Genomic DNA, 15354 nt, shown 5'->3' with positions numbered 1-15354 from the left:
CTTTTTCCATGGATTACACAAACAAATGTAAATAATGACATTGCATTGAAATACTTTAGAGCAGACTTTGGCAGTGAGCCAAACACTTAAACCCAGCTAAAACACAAACAGTTAAATCAGGGTTTTAGGGCTCCATAATGGAAAGCAGTCACATCTGTTTTCATACAAAATTGAAATATGCAGGACATGTTGTTTCAAAGCATGAGACGAGCCAGGCAGCACACTGCAGCATCACTGTCTACACTCTAACCTGAAACATTTAGTGAGGTAGTGTTTCTCCAGATCCTGCCGTGCCTTACTGCTAATGTCAAAAGTCAGTCTTCAAAATGTCACTAGCTGAAGTAGACGTAGATGAGCCATGTTGAGGCGAAGTGGGCACCTCTGGAAAAAAAGCCTGAACGACAACTTCATGAAACAACGTTGTCTCAAATGTATAAATGTTCTGAACTGTGTCTGAGGGTCCAGTTATCCTTTAAATCACTCTGCTGCAGTGGAGCCGCTCAGCTGCCAGCAGGAAAAGTCTGTACTGTAACAGGCACTTCCTGACAGTTTAACTGTATGAAAGTTAAACAGGGCAGTGTTGAAATACTTGTGCACGCTCAGCAAATTCTCTCTAAAACCTCTGAAAATGATTATCCAAAAGAACACTACATTTCTAAAAATGTCCCATTTCTATTATCGGGGGTATTAAACTGTGAGATTATACCGGGACCGCTGAGAAATCCTATCAGTCTGCTTAATTAGTCTCTGATATGTTTGGTTAGATCTGCCAGTGAGGAACTGTTATCTAATTCATGCGTGATTATTTGATCAAATTCAAGAGGGCACGTATGAGTAGCATTGTCTTTTTCTTTGGCACTATCTGGTTTTTTTCTTTCAAAGGCATTCTCAAATTTTCCACGGCACTTTGTCACGAGCCGCCTTCATTTCAGAGCCTTGTCTAGATAATCCTATTAAACAAATCCAGCGGTAGCTTGATGACTGTCGGGACTCTAAGCCTAAACCTTTGAATAGGAAAACAAGTATCTGAGGATATTCTTCATTTAAATCAAAATTCTTCCCTCCGTGTGCACAGGCTGCTGGTGGAGCGGGTCTTTGCCCAGTACATGGTTCCTCACAACCTGGAAACCGCTGAGAGGATGAAGTGTCTTTACTACCTGTATGCCACCCTGGACACAAATGCTGTCAAGTAAGTTTTTCTCACACAAATAAGATCAACATGACTTGCCGTCTTCATTAGTGTTGGCATTGTAAAAAAATGGATTGGAGAAAGATTGTAATGAAATTAGGTCTATTCAATAACTGAACTGTCTGGAACAAATGTTCAAGATGAAACCCTTTTATTTTCCTGCTGTACTACTACCATTCCTCCTCATCATCATCTGTTTCCATCTCCATCCTTTGACTCTTCCTCACCTGTGCCTCTCAGAGCTTTGAATGAGATGTGGAAGTGCCAGAATCTGCTGAGGCACAATGTCAAAGACCTGCTGGACTTGATTAAAAAACCCAAGGTAACTCTTAACTGGAGCATACTACAATAAAAAAAAAAAGTGTTTTCTGAACTATTTTTTATAATCGTTTTGTTATTTGTGTGTTTCAGTCTGAAGCATCGAGCAAAGCCGTATTTGCCAAAGTCATGGTGATCACAAGTAAGGGATTTACTCACATATTAAATTAGTTTATTTCAAAAACCATACGTCTAAGTGTTTGAATTACAACATGATCTTTCCACTGAGCATATCTGAAGTAAAAGAAAATAATGAACAAAACTTTTCATGACATTGCAGAAACAGCCTGACCTAACCGCCCCTTGCTTCAAATGTATTCATTGTAGGCATAAGCTTTTAATACTGTGTATCTATAGAGAACCTGCCAGACCCGGGCAAGGCTCAGGACTTTGTGAAGAAGCTGGCTCAGGTCCTGGAAGACGACGAGCGGATCAGAGATCAGTTGGAAACCTTGGTCAGCCCCTCGTGCTCCTGCAAGCAAGCTGAAGTCTGTGTGGTGAGTACATTTCTCTCATCGGTGCAGAGTCAATGCTGTCATCTCTTCACTGGCTTTGTTTTTGTTGTGATCGATAACCTTAAAGTTACAATTGAATAATTTATGAGTTTGTCTTCAGTAATCTCTTATGTAAAATGTATAAAGTATATCTATAATCTATCTTTGGTAATAACAAATAGTCAAAGACCATGTAGACTGATGAAGGTGGCAGTAAATGTTTTATAGTTTCATTAAGAGGAGCTTCAAGCTAACTCTGCTGTCTGTTAATGTTACGTTCAGATGCAATCAGACATGAGGGCACATGTTATTTCATAGTAAACTCTGCTGCCCGTTTTTAATAATATCCAACAGTGCGCAAAAGTTGAATGAAAGGACATGAAGTTGGGACTCTTGTTTAATTCACATGCTGCATGCAAACAGTTTACTGGATATTTATTTATTCATCCAGGCTGTTGGCATGAATGGGAATGCACAAATATACGGTCTGATTATTATTAGTTGTTGTTTTTTTAACCTCTTTTGCCCCGGTTGCATCGCAAGGGCAAAAATTATATGAGAAAATGGATATCCTTGACTTGTTTTTGTGCATAAAGATGATGATTGAGATAAATTGATTGATTACAGTGGTTATAGGGTGCAAAACAATCTCTCTTCTGCTCCCTTTCACCGTGTGCTGCTGCCGCCGTTGCCTTAATCTGACAGCATTCAGTTCAGACTTGAGCCATGTTGAAAGTGATTCGTAAAAGTTAAGTGTCCGATCAGGGTGTTCATTCAGACATGAGAGGACATCTGCTGCGGTTAGGGAGGTGCTACTGCTGCCTTAAGGCAAAAAATGGAGAGAATGAGGAGGAGTTTCTTCCCTCAGGCCATCCGTGTCCTGAACCTGTGACTTTCACTATCTATAATTTTTCCTACACACAATTTATAACGCATGATTATAATTCACCCACCAGCCATACATTACATATGAATGTATTTCTGAAACTCACTCATGGCAATACTTATTCTCTGTTCTATTTCCCAGAAACATACTGTTATTGTTCATTGTTTCCTTTGTCCAATATTTTTTTATTATATTTTATTCTATTGTACCCTATTTTTTCTACTTAATAAACGCGATTTGATTTGAAATTGCTGTCAGATCACTACAAAAGGTTGCATGTCTGAAAGGGGCTTTATATTTATAGAAGGTAGACCAACAGGTGTTAAGGACACTTAAAGTGAATATGGTTCTACAGAGCTAGTTTGACCAACAGAATCGAACAAAGTCTAAAAATGACAGTTGTGAGACACGGCGATGGTACAGTTTCTTTTTTTTTCATGCATTTTTTTGTTTGTCACCTTTTCAGCGAGACATCACTAAAAAGCTTGGCAGCCCCAAACAGCCCAGTAATCCGTTTCTGGAAATGGTCAAGTTCCTGCTGGAGAGAATCGCTCCTGTTCACATCGACACAGAATCTATCAGGTACTGTCTGTGTGTGTTTGTTTGTGTGTGTGTGTTTGTGTGTATATGTATATGTGTAGAATGGCTGATGACACCAACTTTTAAGTCATCACATTAATACAAAGACTTCAAATACCAGTGATGATTGATTAAATTGTGCACTGTATGACCTTTTTTAATTCTCTCTCTTTTATCTCTACCATCATCAATCAGTGCGTTGATAAAACAGGTTAACAAATCTATAGATGGAACAGCTGATGATGAGGAGGAGGGCGTCCCCACTGAAGAGGCCATCAGAGCAGGACTGGAACTGCTGAAGGTAAAAAAAAAAACAGCCAGAAACCCCAGACATAGGCCGGCAGCAGCAGTCGTTACAGTGATGCAACCAATTCTAAAGTTAACTTAAAGTATATAAAACACTTTTTTTATTATTATTTTTGGCTGAAAAATATTTATCTGAATATTTATCACCCCTCTTTGTTTTTCATCCCAGGTGCTTTCATTCACACACCCGGTTTCATTCCACTCTGCAGAGACGTTTGAGTCTCTGTTGGGTTGTCTGAAGATGGATGACGAGAAAGTTGCGGAGGCTGCTCTGCAGATCTTCAAGAACACAGGCAGCAAGATGGAAGAGAGTTTTCCTCACATCAAATCGTACGTTTCATTGCCATATTATTGCTTTCATTCATTCTCCAGCTTACAGCAGGATGTGTGCGGTGTGTGTGACTGCAGCAGGATATGTGCATTAACTACTGGTAGTTAATCGGATATAGAAATCACTGTGGTTCACTTTGAGCATGCTGCACTCTTTCTGACTTATGGAAATACTTTTTATGGTTTGTAATGGTGGTCTCCTTCCTGCTCCCCCCAGCGTTCTGCTGCCTGTACTGCAGGCCAAAGCCAAGAGAGGGCCCCCTCGCCAGGCCAAGTATGCCATCCACTGCATCAACGCCATGTTCACCAACAGAGACACACACTTCGCCCAAATCTTCGAGGTTTGTCGGCCCCCATCTCTTTGGTTTTACATTTGTTTTACTCGTAAAAGGAAACAAAGTTGTGCGTATCTCTGGGTTTGTCACATTCTGCAACATTTACACATGTTGTGTTCTACCAATAAATTGCAGTTTTATCATTTTATGCAAAGAAACGGTTTAGATTTATAAATGTTCCTGACGTATTTAGAAAGTTTAAAGAGAAACTACCCTTAGGGGACAATATTCACTTTAAATGCATTAAAAAATGAAATAATTAAACACTGCATGCCGTTATGTGTTGGACACGCCTCCTAAAGCTGAACAGTCAAATATATTGTGAGGCCTATGGATTTTTTTCACTAGTTTTTCTGCATGTCTGCCTCACGATCAAAGTGTGAATGAAATGTTGTGTGTTTGTGCGTCTCCAGCCTCTGCACAAAGGCCTGGACCCTGCTAACCTGGAGCAGCTCATCACTCCTCTGACCACCCTGGGTCACCTGGCTCAGCTAGCCCCAGAACAGTTTGCTGCACCGCTTAAATCTCTAGTCGCCAACTTCATTGTGAAGGATCTGCTCATGAATGACAGGCATGCATGCATACATACATACATACATGACATAAACCAGACTCGGGTTGAGAGCAAAGTCTTTGTTTTCAAACCTAAAATCAGTATTTTTGCTGTCTTTTCTTGTCTTTGGAATCAACCCTTTGGAAACGGAGGTTACATACAGAACATGTAACAAAACTGCACACACATTCTGACTCAGCTCATAAAAATTAACATGTAAAAATCTATAAAACGTACATAGATAATGTGAGTTGTGTTGAAAAACTTTCTGTTAATGTTTCACATTCAGAATTTATGTATCTAGTTTACATATTTAAAAAAATATGTTTAGTGTGTTTTTATTTATTCATTTTTTTTATGATACAAATTCAATACTTTTATTAGTTATTATGGTTTATTGACTTGCATAACCTTTTAGCTTATTATGTTTTAGCTTGTTCTCCAAGAAATGACATCACAATAAGCTAAAATACTAATGCAGGCAGTTCAAAGTCTTAAAGTATAATTTGTGTTGTCTGTAGATCCCGGGCAAGAAGACCACCAAGCTTTGGGTTCCTGATGAGGAGGTGTCCCCAGAGACTCTGGCCAAGGTCAGCACTGAACCCTCATGTGTCTCTTAGAAACTGTCCACCTGTTCAGTCTACTTACTGCTGTGGTTTTTTTTTGTGGTTTTTTGGACATATATCTGAAGAATACTTTCAGAGACAGAATTGCAGTGTTAATTATCATTTCAACTTGATCTTGCTGTATGTATTTATCTTTGCAAGTTAATGAACAGACATTTCCCCTGATTCTGAATATTGTAACTCAAGTTATGCGCCTTTTGTTGACCAAAAAATGATTTTCCCATCTCTTCCATTCAGATCCAGGGCATAAAGCTGATGGTGCGGTGGTTACTAGGAGTGAAGAACAATCAGAGCAAATCGGGCAACTCCACGCTGAGGATGCTGACTGCTATTCTACACAGTGATGGAGACCTAACGGAGCAAGGCAGGATGGGGTAAACGACATAGCCTTCTTCCTTAGACAAAGATCCTGTGTGTGTGTGCGTGTGTGTGTGTGTGTGTGTGTGTGTGTGTGTGTGTGTGTGTGTGTGTGTGTGCGTGTGCGAGCGTGTGTGTGTCAGCCTTTTGAGCAGCTCAGAGGAAGCTTTGTCTTGAGATCATAATCATTTAAATTTCAGTGAAATGCTGGATTTTTAATGGGTATTATGGACCCTGAGGGGATGTTAGGCTTTAATTGCAAACACATTTTCAGATAAATGAAGAAATCCTTGTTTACTCTTGTCTCCTCTGCTCCTTCCCTTCTTCCCCCAGTAAACCAGACATGTCGAGGCTGCGGCTGGCAGCGGCGTGCGCCCTGCTGAAGCTGGCACAGGAGCCCTGCTATCACGAAATCATCACGCTGGAACAATACCAGCTGTGTGCTCTCGTCATCAACGTATGAATTGTCTCCTCTTTTCATGCTAAGCTTATGCTCGTTTTAGGGCTCTCTCTCTCTCATGGTTTTGATTTTTATATTGTTTTGAAATGATGCACTACTATCGGGTATCATTTTCTTTTCAATACTCAGCCCTACTCCACCACTCCCTCCCTGTGTTTCTCTATACCATAATATGTCTTCTCCTCCCAATCATTGTCACTGTTTCCTGTGCTTCTTTGTCTTTGCTCTCTAGGATGAGTGCTACCAGGTGCGACAGTGTTTTTCCCAGAAGCTCCACCGGGGCCTTTGTCGCCTCCGTCTGCCTCTGGAATACATGGCAGTGTTCGCTTTGTGTGCCAAGGACCCTGTTAAGGAGAGGAGGGCTCACGCTCGCCAGTGCCTGGTGAAAAATGTCAACATACGCAGAGAGTACCTCAAACAGCACGCTGCCATCAGTGGTAAATAAACTCACCATTGTTTGTTTTTGTAAATTGTTCTTATCTTAAAGGGCAGGTCCATCTGTGTTAGCTTTTGGCAAAGAGTAGGGTTAGTTTATATTTTTTGAAGTGGGGTTGCACTTAGGCTATACTCCCGTGTTCTGTGAGGTAAAATTAGTTTTTTATCAGTGTGTTAAGCGGCAGTTGATAGGAGGAGCAGCAGAAAACACGTATTTTAGCTACTTCAATTTAAGTGCATGCTGTATTTACAATATTGCACCGGTTTACCTTGCAATCAGACACCCCTTTTCGACGGGGAACTGAAGCAGTTTTCTATGCTCCCTAAGGAGCCACCAGACTCCATTTAATAAGAACTGTTGTTTTACCTAGCAGAACATGGGAGTTTCTGGTTTTGTTTGTGTTATTTTGTGACTTTCGAATCCAACCTAACGTGGCAGCACTAACGGTCTGCTTCTCTAAACCGCTACAGTAGAGTCTGATTGCAGCTGTTGCGAAGCGTGCTGACCGCCATCAAAGTTACTAAATGTAATACACTGATCATGATGATGTATATGTAACAGCATCACCATTCAGAAAACCTCCGTCAGGTTTTCTGAATGTTTTATGGAAGGGTTCGGGAAACTAGCATTTTGACATTAAAACATATATACTTTGACCAAAGTGTGAATGTTTGTAAAACACACAAGGAACACCAGTGGGAAGCTATAAAATGATATAAAAAGCTCTATAAATAATGGGCCCACACCTTCAAAAGCAAGTCTGTAGCATAAAACAAGTCTCGCCTTGTTTAATTTGTAAAGTCTACAGTATATATCGAAACCAGAATATATGCAAGTTAAGACAGATATACGACTGTGAAGAGGAAATTAAAAAGAAATTGTTACACACCTCAGTGCACATGGCAGTAATTATTAGCACCGTTGTGATGATTTATTTACCTTGTGTGTGACAACAGACAAGCTGTTCTCTCTGCTGCCGGAGTACGTGGTGCCCTACACCATTCACCTGCTGGCACACGACCCAGACTACGTCAAAGTGCAGGACATCGAGCAGCTCAAAGAAATTAAAGAGTAAGTAGTTTATGAGAAAGCTGTTGGTTGCTGGTAACGCTGATGATGAAAGAATACTGCACGTTTTATAAATCACTCTTAGATCAATGTGGGATATTACAACCTGGTGCTTACGTTTGTAGAGTCATATTTTTGGGGACACACAAGAGCTACAAAAGTATGGCTAGAATTCATAGTCCGGTTTGCTGATGTCAAACTTCCCTTCCTGATCAGAGCTCTGTGGTTTGTCCTGGAGATTATCATGGCCAAGAACGAGAACAACAGCCATGCCTTCATCAGGAAAATGGTGGAAAATATCAAACAGACGAAAGATGCCCAGGCCCCCACAGATCCCAAAACCAACGAGGTAAATTTTAAGTCCGCAAGTTCATGTTCACTGAACAGGTCACGTATGGACAGCACATATTTATTCACTGCTCTTACTGCCATCCTGCTCACCAGACTTTTGTGTCTTCCCTGTACAGAAACTCTACACAGTGTGTGATGTAGCCATGAACATTATCATGTCAAAGAGCACCACCTACAGCCTAGAGTCTCCGAAAGACCCTGTGCTGCCCACATGCTTCTTCACCAAACCCGACAAGGTTGGTCGCTGCTCCCCGAAGCCTTTCCCAAAAGTTTCTTTTACGTTCTTTTTTTTTTTTTTTTTTTTTTTTTTTTTTTTTTAAATGTATATGTTCATATTAATAGCTGAGCTGCTAGTGAGAACTGCAAAAAAAAAAAATCCCTTTTGACTTTTAAAATGATGGGTCAAGATGCACCCGTCACAGGTACAAACACATGTGCACCTCTTTGAAAGGTGCCCAATCAGACTTGTGTTTTCCTGGTTGCAGTAAACTGGTTTTGAGGGTCCCAGTTTTTTGTGTAAACGCAGGAGTTATCAACATGTCTGGCACACATTTTGATGTGATTTTTTTCTTTTGAAGATTTCTCTGATATAAGATTTCTCCCTGTTTCAGAATTTCAGCAACACAAAGAATTATCTCCCCCCAGAGATGAAGTCTTTCTTCACACCAGGAAAGGTAAGCTAAATCAAACCTCTGAAATGGTATATGTTGGCTTTTGCATCTAATCTCTGTGTTTTTGTCGAGTGAGACACATATTGTCATCTCTCTCCCCTCCCTCATCCAGCCCAAGTCGGCTAACGTTTTGGGCGCAGTAAACAAGCCGCTGTCGTCGGCGGGGAAACCGCTCCAGAGTAAAGCTTCACGTATGGAGACGGCCAGCAACGACGACTCCTCGTCCAACCCGGGCTCCCCACTACGCAGCAAGACCAGGTACAAGACCTGTAATGCTCATACACACTCCTTTTTAAGGAGTCGCCACACACAGGGTGGACCAGCATACTTGGTAAAGACCCTAGACCCGCTTAGGGTGGTTGAGCAAGACACAAAATCCAGTCCAAACGTTCATAGAAAGACTTCTGGTCTAATTATTCACCAAATGGAAAATAAAGAAAGCAACATGTTCGTGACCACACAAATATACGTTTTTTTGTATCTTGCTGCACCTTTAGCTGCATTTATTTGTTGGTATGTAAAATAGTAACAATTAATAATTACTGTTTCAGGCTTGACAGCACAGAAATGGATCCCAGTGAAAACGAGGACATCAGCCTGAAGAGAGCAGACAGCACTGACAAGGTACTAAACCCTCTTCATATACTGGTATAATATCTTCTGTGATGTGAGAGGGCTTATTCTAATACAGCAAAAGCACATCAACGATATCTTTTCACGGTCTTTTGCAGCTTTGTCTTTTTAATTAAAGTTATTTGTGTGTTTTATCAAAGTGAAAATGTGCTTGATCATCATATCCACATTACTATCATCTTTATTTAATATCTGAAAGCTCCAGTAATCCTGGAAAAAATATTATGGAGTTATTTGATCCAACTATTGAGATATTTTATGTGGACAGAGCCCAGCCATAATCACCACACAAAACATTATTATTATAGTCCTCTTGATTCTAATAACAACAATAATGTTCCTCCACTGAGTTATAAAGACTGCTGGTATTATTTTTATCATAATTGCACAACCTTATTTTTAGGAACTGAAGCTTTATTTACTTCTTCTGACTGTACTGATAAGAACACCCATGACACCAACAGGATAAACGGGCAAAAATAAAATGGCTTTTTGTGTACAATATGATCTTTAATATGTAAAAACTTAAGTATTAAAAGCAACGAAACAGACATTTTCTTCATCCTTTTTTATACGGCTGCACAAAAAACATGATCCGAAATAACAGTCGCTTAGGACGAGTAGAGAGGTTTGTTGCTGTGATCCAGTTGAGTGTTTCCAGTCATAAACCCTTGTGACTCTATGTTTTGATTCTACTGTGCAAACAGCCGCTGGATTTAAGTCAAGATAGGATTAACAAGTATGCTTTGTGTTAACTATCATTCATAACAGCCTCTAGACAGGCTGCCGACATATTTTTGTTTTTGTTGAGCTCTGAATCAGAGCAGTTTAGCAATTCGCTCTCCTCCAAATGTCAAAAAATATAGTATCTTCTAGCAAAAACTATCAATGTTGCTTCCCTTTCTTAAGATATTTCACAGGATTGTACCATTATTTACAAGGAATTTTCAACTTTTTTTCACATTCATTTTAATAAATAGTCGGTTTTAAGCAGTTTATCTACGCAGCAAGCAAAACTATTATGGAAACCAGAGATTTAGCAAGTTTTCCGGGTTGTAAAAAACATTGCCATTTAGAAAAGAATAACATTTAAACTAATTAGATGTTGTTGTTTTTTTCCTTTACAGGATATTGAAAAGCCCCGCGGTCGCAAACGGGGAGTGACCTCCAGCGAAGACCAGGACAGTAAACCAAAGCGCGGACGTAAGAAGGCAGCAGCCAACACAACCGCAGTGGCCGAGACGGAGGACCAGTGGGACGAGGACAACCGGCCCGAGGACGAACAGAACAGCCCGCCGAAAAAAGGACGCAGGGGCCGGCCTCCGAAGTCTGCTACTCCCAGTCAGGATACTCCTGCCAAAGGGAAGAGGGGCCGAAAGAAGGCAGCTCCTCCTCCAGAAGACGAAGAGGAGGAGGAGGAGGAGGAAGAGGAGAGGGTGGAGGAGGAAGCAGCAGCAGCAGCAGCAGCAGAGGAGGAGGAGGAAGAGGAGGACAGGAGCAGTGAAAATATGGAGTTGAAGACTAAAGGAGGCCGGCAAACCAGGGCGCCGCGGCGATCACAAGGGTAAGACACCGTATCCAGTAAAAGCATACAGGGAAGTTGGATCAGCTTCACTGACAACATCTGCTGCTGGCACTGAGATTTCTGTCTGCAAGATGAATTTCTGTCTCAAACTGTGGTGTCGTTTGCATTTTGTCTTCGTTCAGCAGCACAGAGTCAGCAGAGTCCACACCGCAGAAGAGGAGAGGACGTCCGCCCAAAGCAGCTCAGCCAGCTGCCAAGAAACCAGCGTAAGATGCACACTAGCTTTGTCATCTTTCAGGCTGATGAATGAACTCCAGCACACATTCGCACTTTGGAAGGTTGTTTGTGTGCCATGAATTTAAATTTTATTCAGCTGCTACTGACTGGTAAAGTAATTGCAACGGAAGAGCCTAGCAGAGTTTTTCTTGAGTAAGAAAGCTGAGCACAAGGTCAACATGTTTTATCTTGAACTACTGTTTAAGTAACTGTTGAAGCTCAACATATACACACTCCTTTTTTTAATGTTCAAAATATACTCATGGTGGCTTATATGAAATTCCATGAAAAGCACAAAACTTTCCACATCGTCTTAGTAGTGCCACTGCTTTTGGTCACATAACTGCATATTTGTAAATGTATCTTTGCATTTACTTTGGCATAGATACATATAAATGTATATATATATATATATATATGTCATCCCTTTTCTGTGATGTATTTTGGTTGAAATAAGGGTTTCAGTTGGTGACTTTAATAACAATAACGTTTTGTCATATTTGCTCAAGCTCACAATATCCTAACAGTAGTACATAATAATTATGTGTGAAAAAATCTGGTACCTTTGCTTCCTTTTAGTGCTTCTAAATGGCATTTGCAAGATTCGTAGAAAATAAACCAATGAGAGTCGAGGAGTGTCTGATTGAGGCGAGAGATAGGCAATATAGGAACAGAATCTTCATTCATATGATCAATGCCGACTAGTTTGTGAATTTGATTGGTTGTATTTTGGGGGTCGTGGTGGAAGCTTGCAAATACACTAAGAAGCTCTATGAGGAGTTTATCTTTCTCATGAACTACTGTCAGGATATAGTGACAGTTTGAGGAAATATGACAAAAACATTCGGCACCTGATTTCTGATATTTAAAGATCCTAGAAAATTCTGAGACTTTCTGTGTTAGAGCAGAGCTGCAGCTTTGTGCTTCTACGTGTACTAGTTTCTCCCTGTTGCATACTGAGACATTCTGAATCCGAGCGTTTCCCCTCTGTGGTGTCCAGGCGTGGTGGGCGATCGAAGGCAGCTGCTGTTAAAGAGGACTCTGAGGAAGAAGAGGAGGAAGAAGAAGAGGAGGAGGAGGAGCAGCAGGAGGACGAGCCAACACCGAAGGTACTTAAAGTGTTAGCATGAATCATGTATGAGAGCTCTTAATGTTCGACTAATTTCTGAAGTGTAGAGGATTTCTAAGCTTCCTGTTCACCGTTTATCCCCCTCTCTTCTGTAGGGTCGCAAGAAGCCAGCGGGGCGAAGAAGATGAGCTAAAAAGTGAAGGAGGACAAACAGAAACGGCGCGTCTACTCTCATGTCGTGGAGGAATGACGTAGAAAAGAAAAATATGGACATTGAACTTTTTAAACTTTTCATACGCCGACGCTCCTACTGTTACACAAATTCACACAGTTGCATATGCCACATGCACACTACATCAGTACATCGTTATCATCAGCTGTGCGTTGTTGCATTGTGTTGCATTGTGATGATGTTCGCCACATTAAGTAGAAATAATTTTAACAGAAAAACAAAAAAAAGATCACTTGTAAATAGTCTCTTATGTCTGTTTCATGTTCTGTTGTTGTTTGATGCTGACTGGGGGGGATGCTGTAAAGCCTTTTACCCGCCAATATTATTATTATTATTAAAGTGCTCCCATAAAGCAATATTGCTTATCAATCATTCCCTCTGTGTCACACTTTTAAAAACTGAAAGAGATCAACCATCATCTTTTTTTTTGTTTTTTGTTTTGTTGTGACGTTAATTGTGTCATTTTACTTTAAAAGAAAACCACGTTTTTGTTTACAGCTCTGTATATGAATAACGTTTTTTACCATGTATTGAAAAATTAAAAAAAGTGTCCGAAACCTGTCCAAATGTAGGGTTGCCTCTGGAAAAGATTGTAGTGTGCGTCTCATTTTTAGGTTTGTACGTACTGGTAGATGGAAGTCCTGAGCAGCTGTGGTTGTAGTGTTTGTCACTGCTGATTAACTTCACATCCACCCAGTCAGATCCCCCGTTGTATCAATATAATTCTCTATAAAACCTTACATGCTCGATTTCTCTTTATTTCCTTTTTCAAGTTTTGGATGAAGCAGTTTGCCGGCCGTGATGCCTTCAGGTGTAACGCAAAAAGGAAGAACGTGTCAAATGACATCACAAAACCAGCTTGAAGTTCATCTAGAATTCAGTGTTTTGGAAACTTTTAATAGTATCTGTAATTGAGCCTTTTTAAAGTATTGTTAGCCTTTTCTACATACAGTGCCTTTAAAACTTTCTCAGGTAAGTAAGGGTGATTTATTGTACTTAACAGATCACAGAAGTGTGACCATTGTTGATGTAATAAGTCATACCTGTGCTTTTTCCTGCTGTGAGAAGTCTTTTTCTGCTGTGTAAAAGGCTTATTATGATCAGAGGTGGAACTGTTCATATACAACACTATCAATTGTATTGTGATGGACAAGTGCCTTAAATGTCTGTGTCCCAGTAATATATCCTAATTGTAAACAGTATTAATAATCTTTATTGTATCAAACGGCAAAAAACAAAATGCCACCGTCAGTAAGACTATAAAGAGAAAGAAAATAGTTTTTTAACCAAAATAGCCTGAGCTATTTCACCAGCATCAGCAAACAGTTATGTTTTTTCACGCATATTTATTTCCTTTGTGTGTATACGGACTGCTTTAAGTATACTTTTATTTTGTCACTTTTCAGGAACGCATTGCAGCCGAGACCTGCTCATCTCGTAAAGTTCCAAAAGTGTGTCACTAATCCATTGGTTTGTCAAAAAGCTGCTCACCAATGTATAGCTGCTGAATGCCACAAACCATGGACAATTCATTTGATGCATCTTTTTTTCTTTTGTCAGGCCTAAAATAGACAAAAGGAAGTGGGACGTGACCGCTTCTTAAGATTTCAGAGTCTACCAGAAGGAGTGGAGTTTTTCCCCATCTTAATAGCATATCAGACCCTCTCTTCATCTTCTCAGACAGATTTATGAGCTCTAAATTTGAGATGACTTTATGATGATTTAATCACACAGACCGTCCCATCACTAGTCTGTTCTCTCACGCTGCTAAACATCAGTTGATGGTGTTCTTCCTGTGTTAAATATGTGTTTTAGTCCTGTGCTCCACGTTGCTTATGTATGTACACTTTAGATCTAAGCTTTCCAGTGCAGCTCAGCTGGGTGGAAAAACAAACACACACACACACAGTGCGTTCTTCCCCAGGTTATGATCCATGACCGGCCTTAATGCACGTGCTGCTCCGCTGCCAGGTGAATCTGTTTTCCTGCATCAGATAAACCAGCTGCCTTTCAAGGCAAACACAATGAAAGACGACAATCTGTCACTTGCTGAACAGTACGTGATTTAAAAATAGACATGCTGTGATTTATTTATTTATATATTTGTTGACATTTGTATTTGTAAAACATTTGGATGACAGACGAGGTAAACTGACCGGCTTGCACAGGTCACCAGCATATTACTTATTCTGTAGTTTATCTTTTGTTGACAACATACAACATTTTTATAAATATTTCTGTTGTGAATACTTAAGCAGTTCATTTACTGCTGGATTTACTAAACCTCGAGTTTCAAGGCTGCAACAACTGATTTTCATTATCCATTAATCTAAATCATTAGTAGTTTGGTCTATAAAATATCAGAAAACTGGAAAAATAATAACTTAAAGGTGATTGTCTGACCAACAGTTCAAACCCCAAATATATTGAGTTTTCAATTATATAAAACATTAAGCAGATAATTCTCACATTGGAGAAACTGAAAGGAGGGAATATTTATTTTTATATATATATTATTTATTTATAAAAAAATTACTTTAACAAGTAATCTATTATCAAAACGTTACCGTCTTCTGTTTTTAAGACAATGGGACTAATCGACCAATCATTTAAACTCTACAAAACTTACTGTTTGTTGTTGTCTTTGATGATTCCCAATT

The 15354-nt window shown here is 39.9% G+C and overlaps 1 protein-coding gene across 2 annotated transcripts in view; it reads left to right on the top strand.

The window, feature by feature from the left end:
* pds5b (PDS5 cohesin associated factor B) overlaps positions 1 to 13425 on the top strand; it is a 28671-nt gene extending 15246 nt beyond the window's left edge. The window contains exons 13-35 of one of the 2 annotated variants that reach the window (XM_054625851.1): positions 1076 to 1189; positions 1430 to 1511; positions 1601 to 1649; positions 1865 to 2004; positions 3354 to 3469; positions 3662 to 3767; positions 3942 to 4102; positions 4320 to 4443; positions 4851 to 5009; positions 5512 to 5580; positions 5854 to 5990; positions 6307 to 6430; positions 6666 to 6870; positions 7826 to 7940; positions 8154 to 8286; positions 8405 to 8524; positions 8900 to 8962; positions 9072 to 9217; positions 9511 to 9583; positions 10720 to 11156; positions 11303 to 11383; positions 12394 to 12502; positions 12618 to 13425. In XM_054625851.1, the coding sequence (XP_054481826.1) occupies positions 1076 to 1189; positions 1430 to 1511; positions 1601 to 1649; positions 1865 to 2004; positions 3354 to 3469; positions 3662 to 3767; positions 3942 to 4102; positions 4320 to 4443; positions 4851 to 5009; positions 5512 to 5580; positions 5854 to 5990; positions 6307 to 6430; positions 6666 to 6870; positions 7826 to 7940; positions 8154 to 8286; positions 8405 to 8524; positions 8900 to 8962; positions 9072 to 9217; positions 9511 to 9583; positions 10720 to 11156; positions 11303 to 11383; positions 12394 to 12502; positions 12618 to 12650 (2896 nt within the window). In that variant the 3' untranslated portion in view covers positions 12651 to 13425. Of the gene's footprint in view, positions 1 to 1075; positions 1190 to 1429; positions 1512 to 1600; positions 1650 to 1864; positions 2005 to 3353; positions 3470 to 3661; positions 3768 to 3941; positions 4103 to 4319; positions 4444 to 4850; positions 5010 to 5511; positions 5581 to 5853; positions 5991 to 6306; positions 6431 to 6665; positions 6871 to 7825; positions 7941 to 8153; positions 8287 to 8404; positions 8525 to 8899; positions 8963 to 9071; positions 9218 to 9510; positions 9584 to 10719; positions 11157 to 11299; positions 11384 to 12393; positions 12503 to 12617 lie in introns of both variants that reach the window. The other variant, XM_054625850.1, reaches the window with a different exon arrangement.
* The last annotated feature ends 1929 nt before the right edge of the window (positions 13426 to 15354 follow it).

Source organism: Anoplopoma fimbria, chromosome 24 (genome assembly GCF_027596085.1).
Source record: "Anoplopoma fimbria isolate UVic2021 breed Golden Eagle Sablefish chromosome 24, Afim_UVic_2022, whole genome shotgun sequence".
NCBI classification, from domain to species: domain Eukaryota; kingdom Metazoa; phylum Chordata; class Actinopteri; order Perciformes; family Anoplopomatidae; genus Anoplopoma; species Anoplopoma fimbria.
Note: the sequence above shows the minus strand (reverse complement) of the source record. Positions and strands in the feature narration are given on the sequence as shown.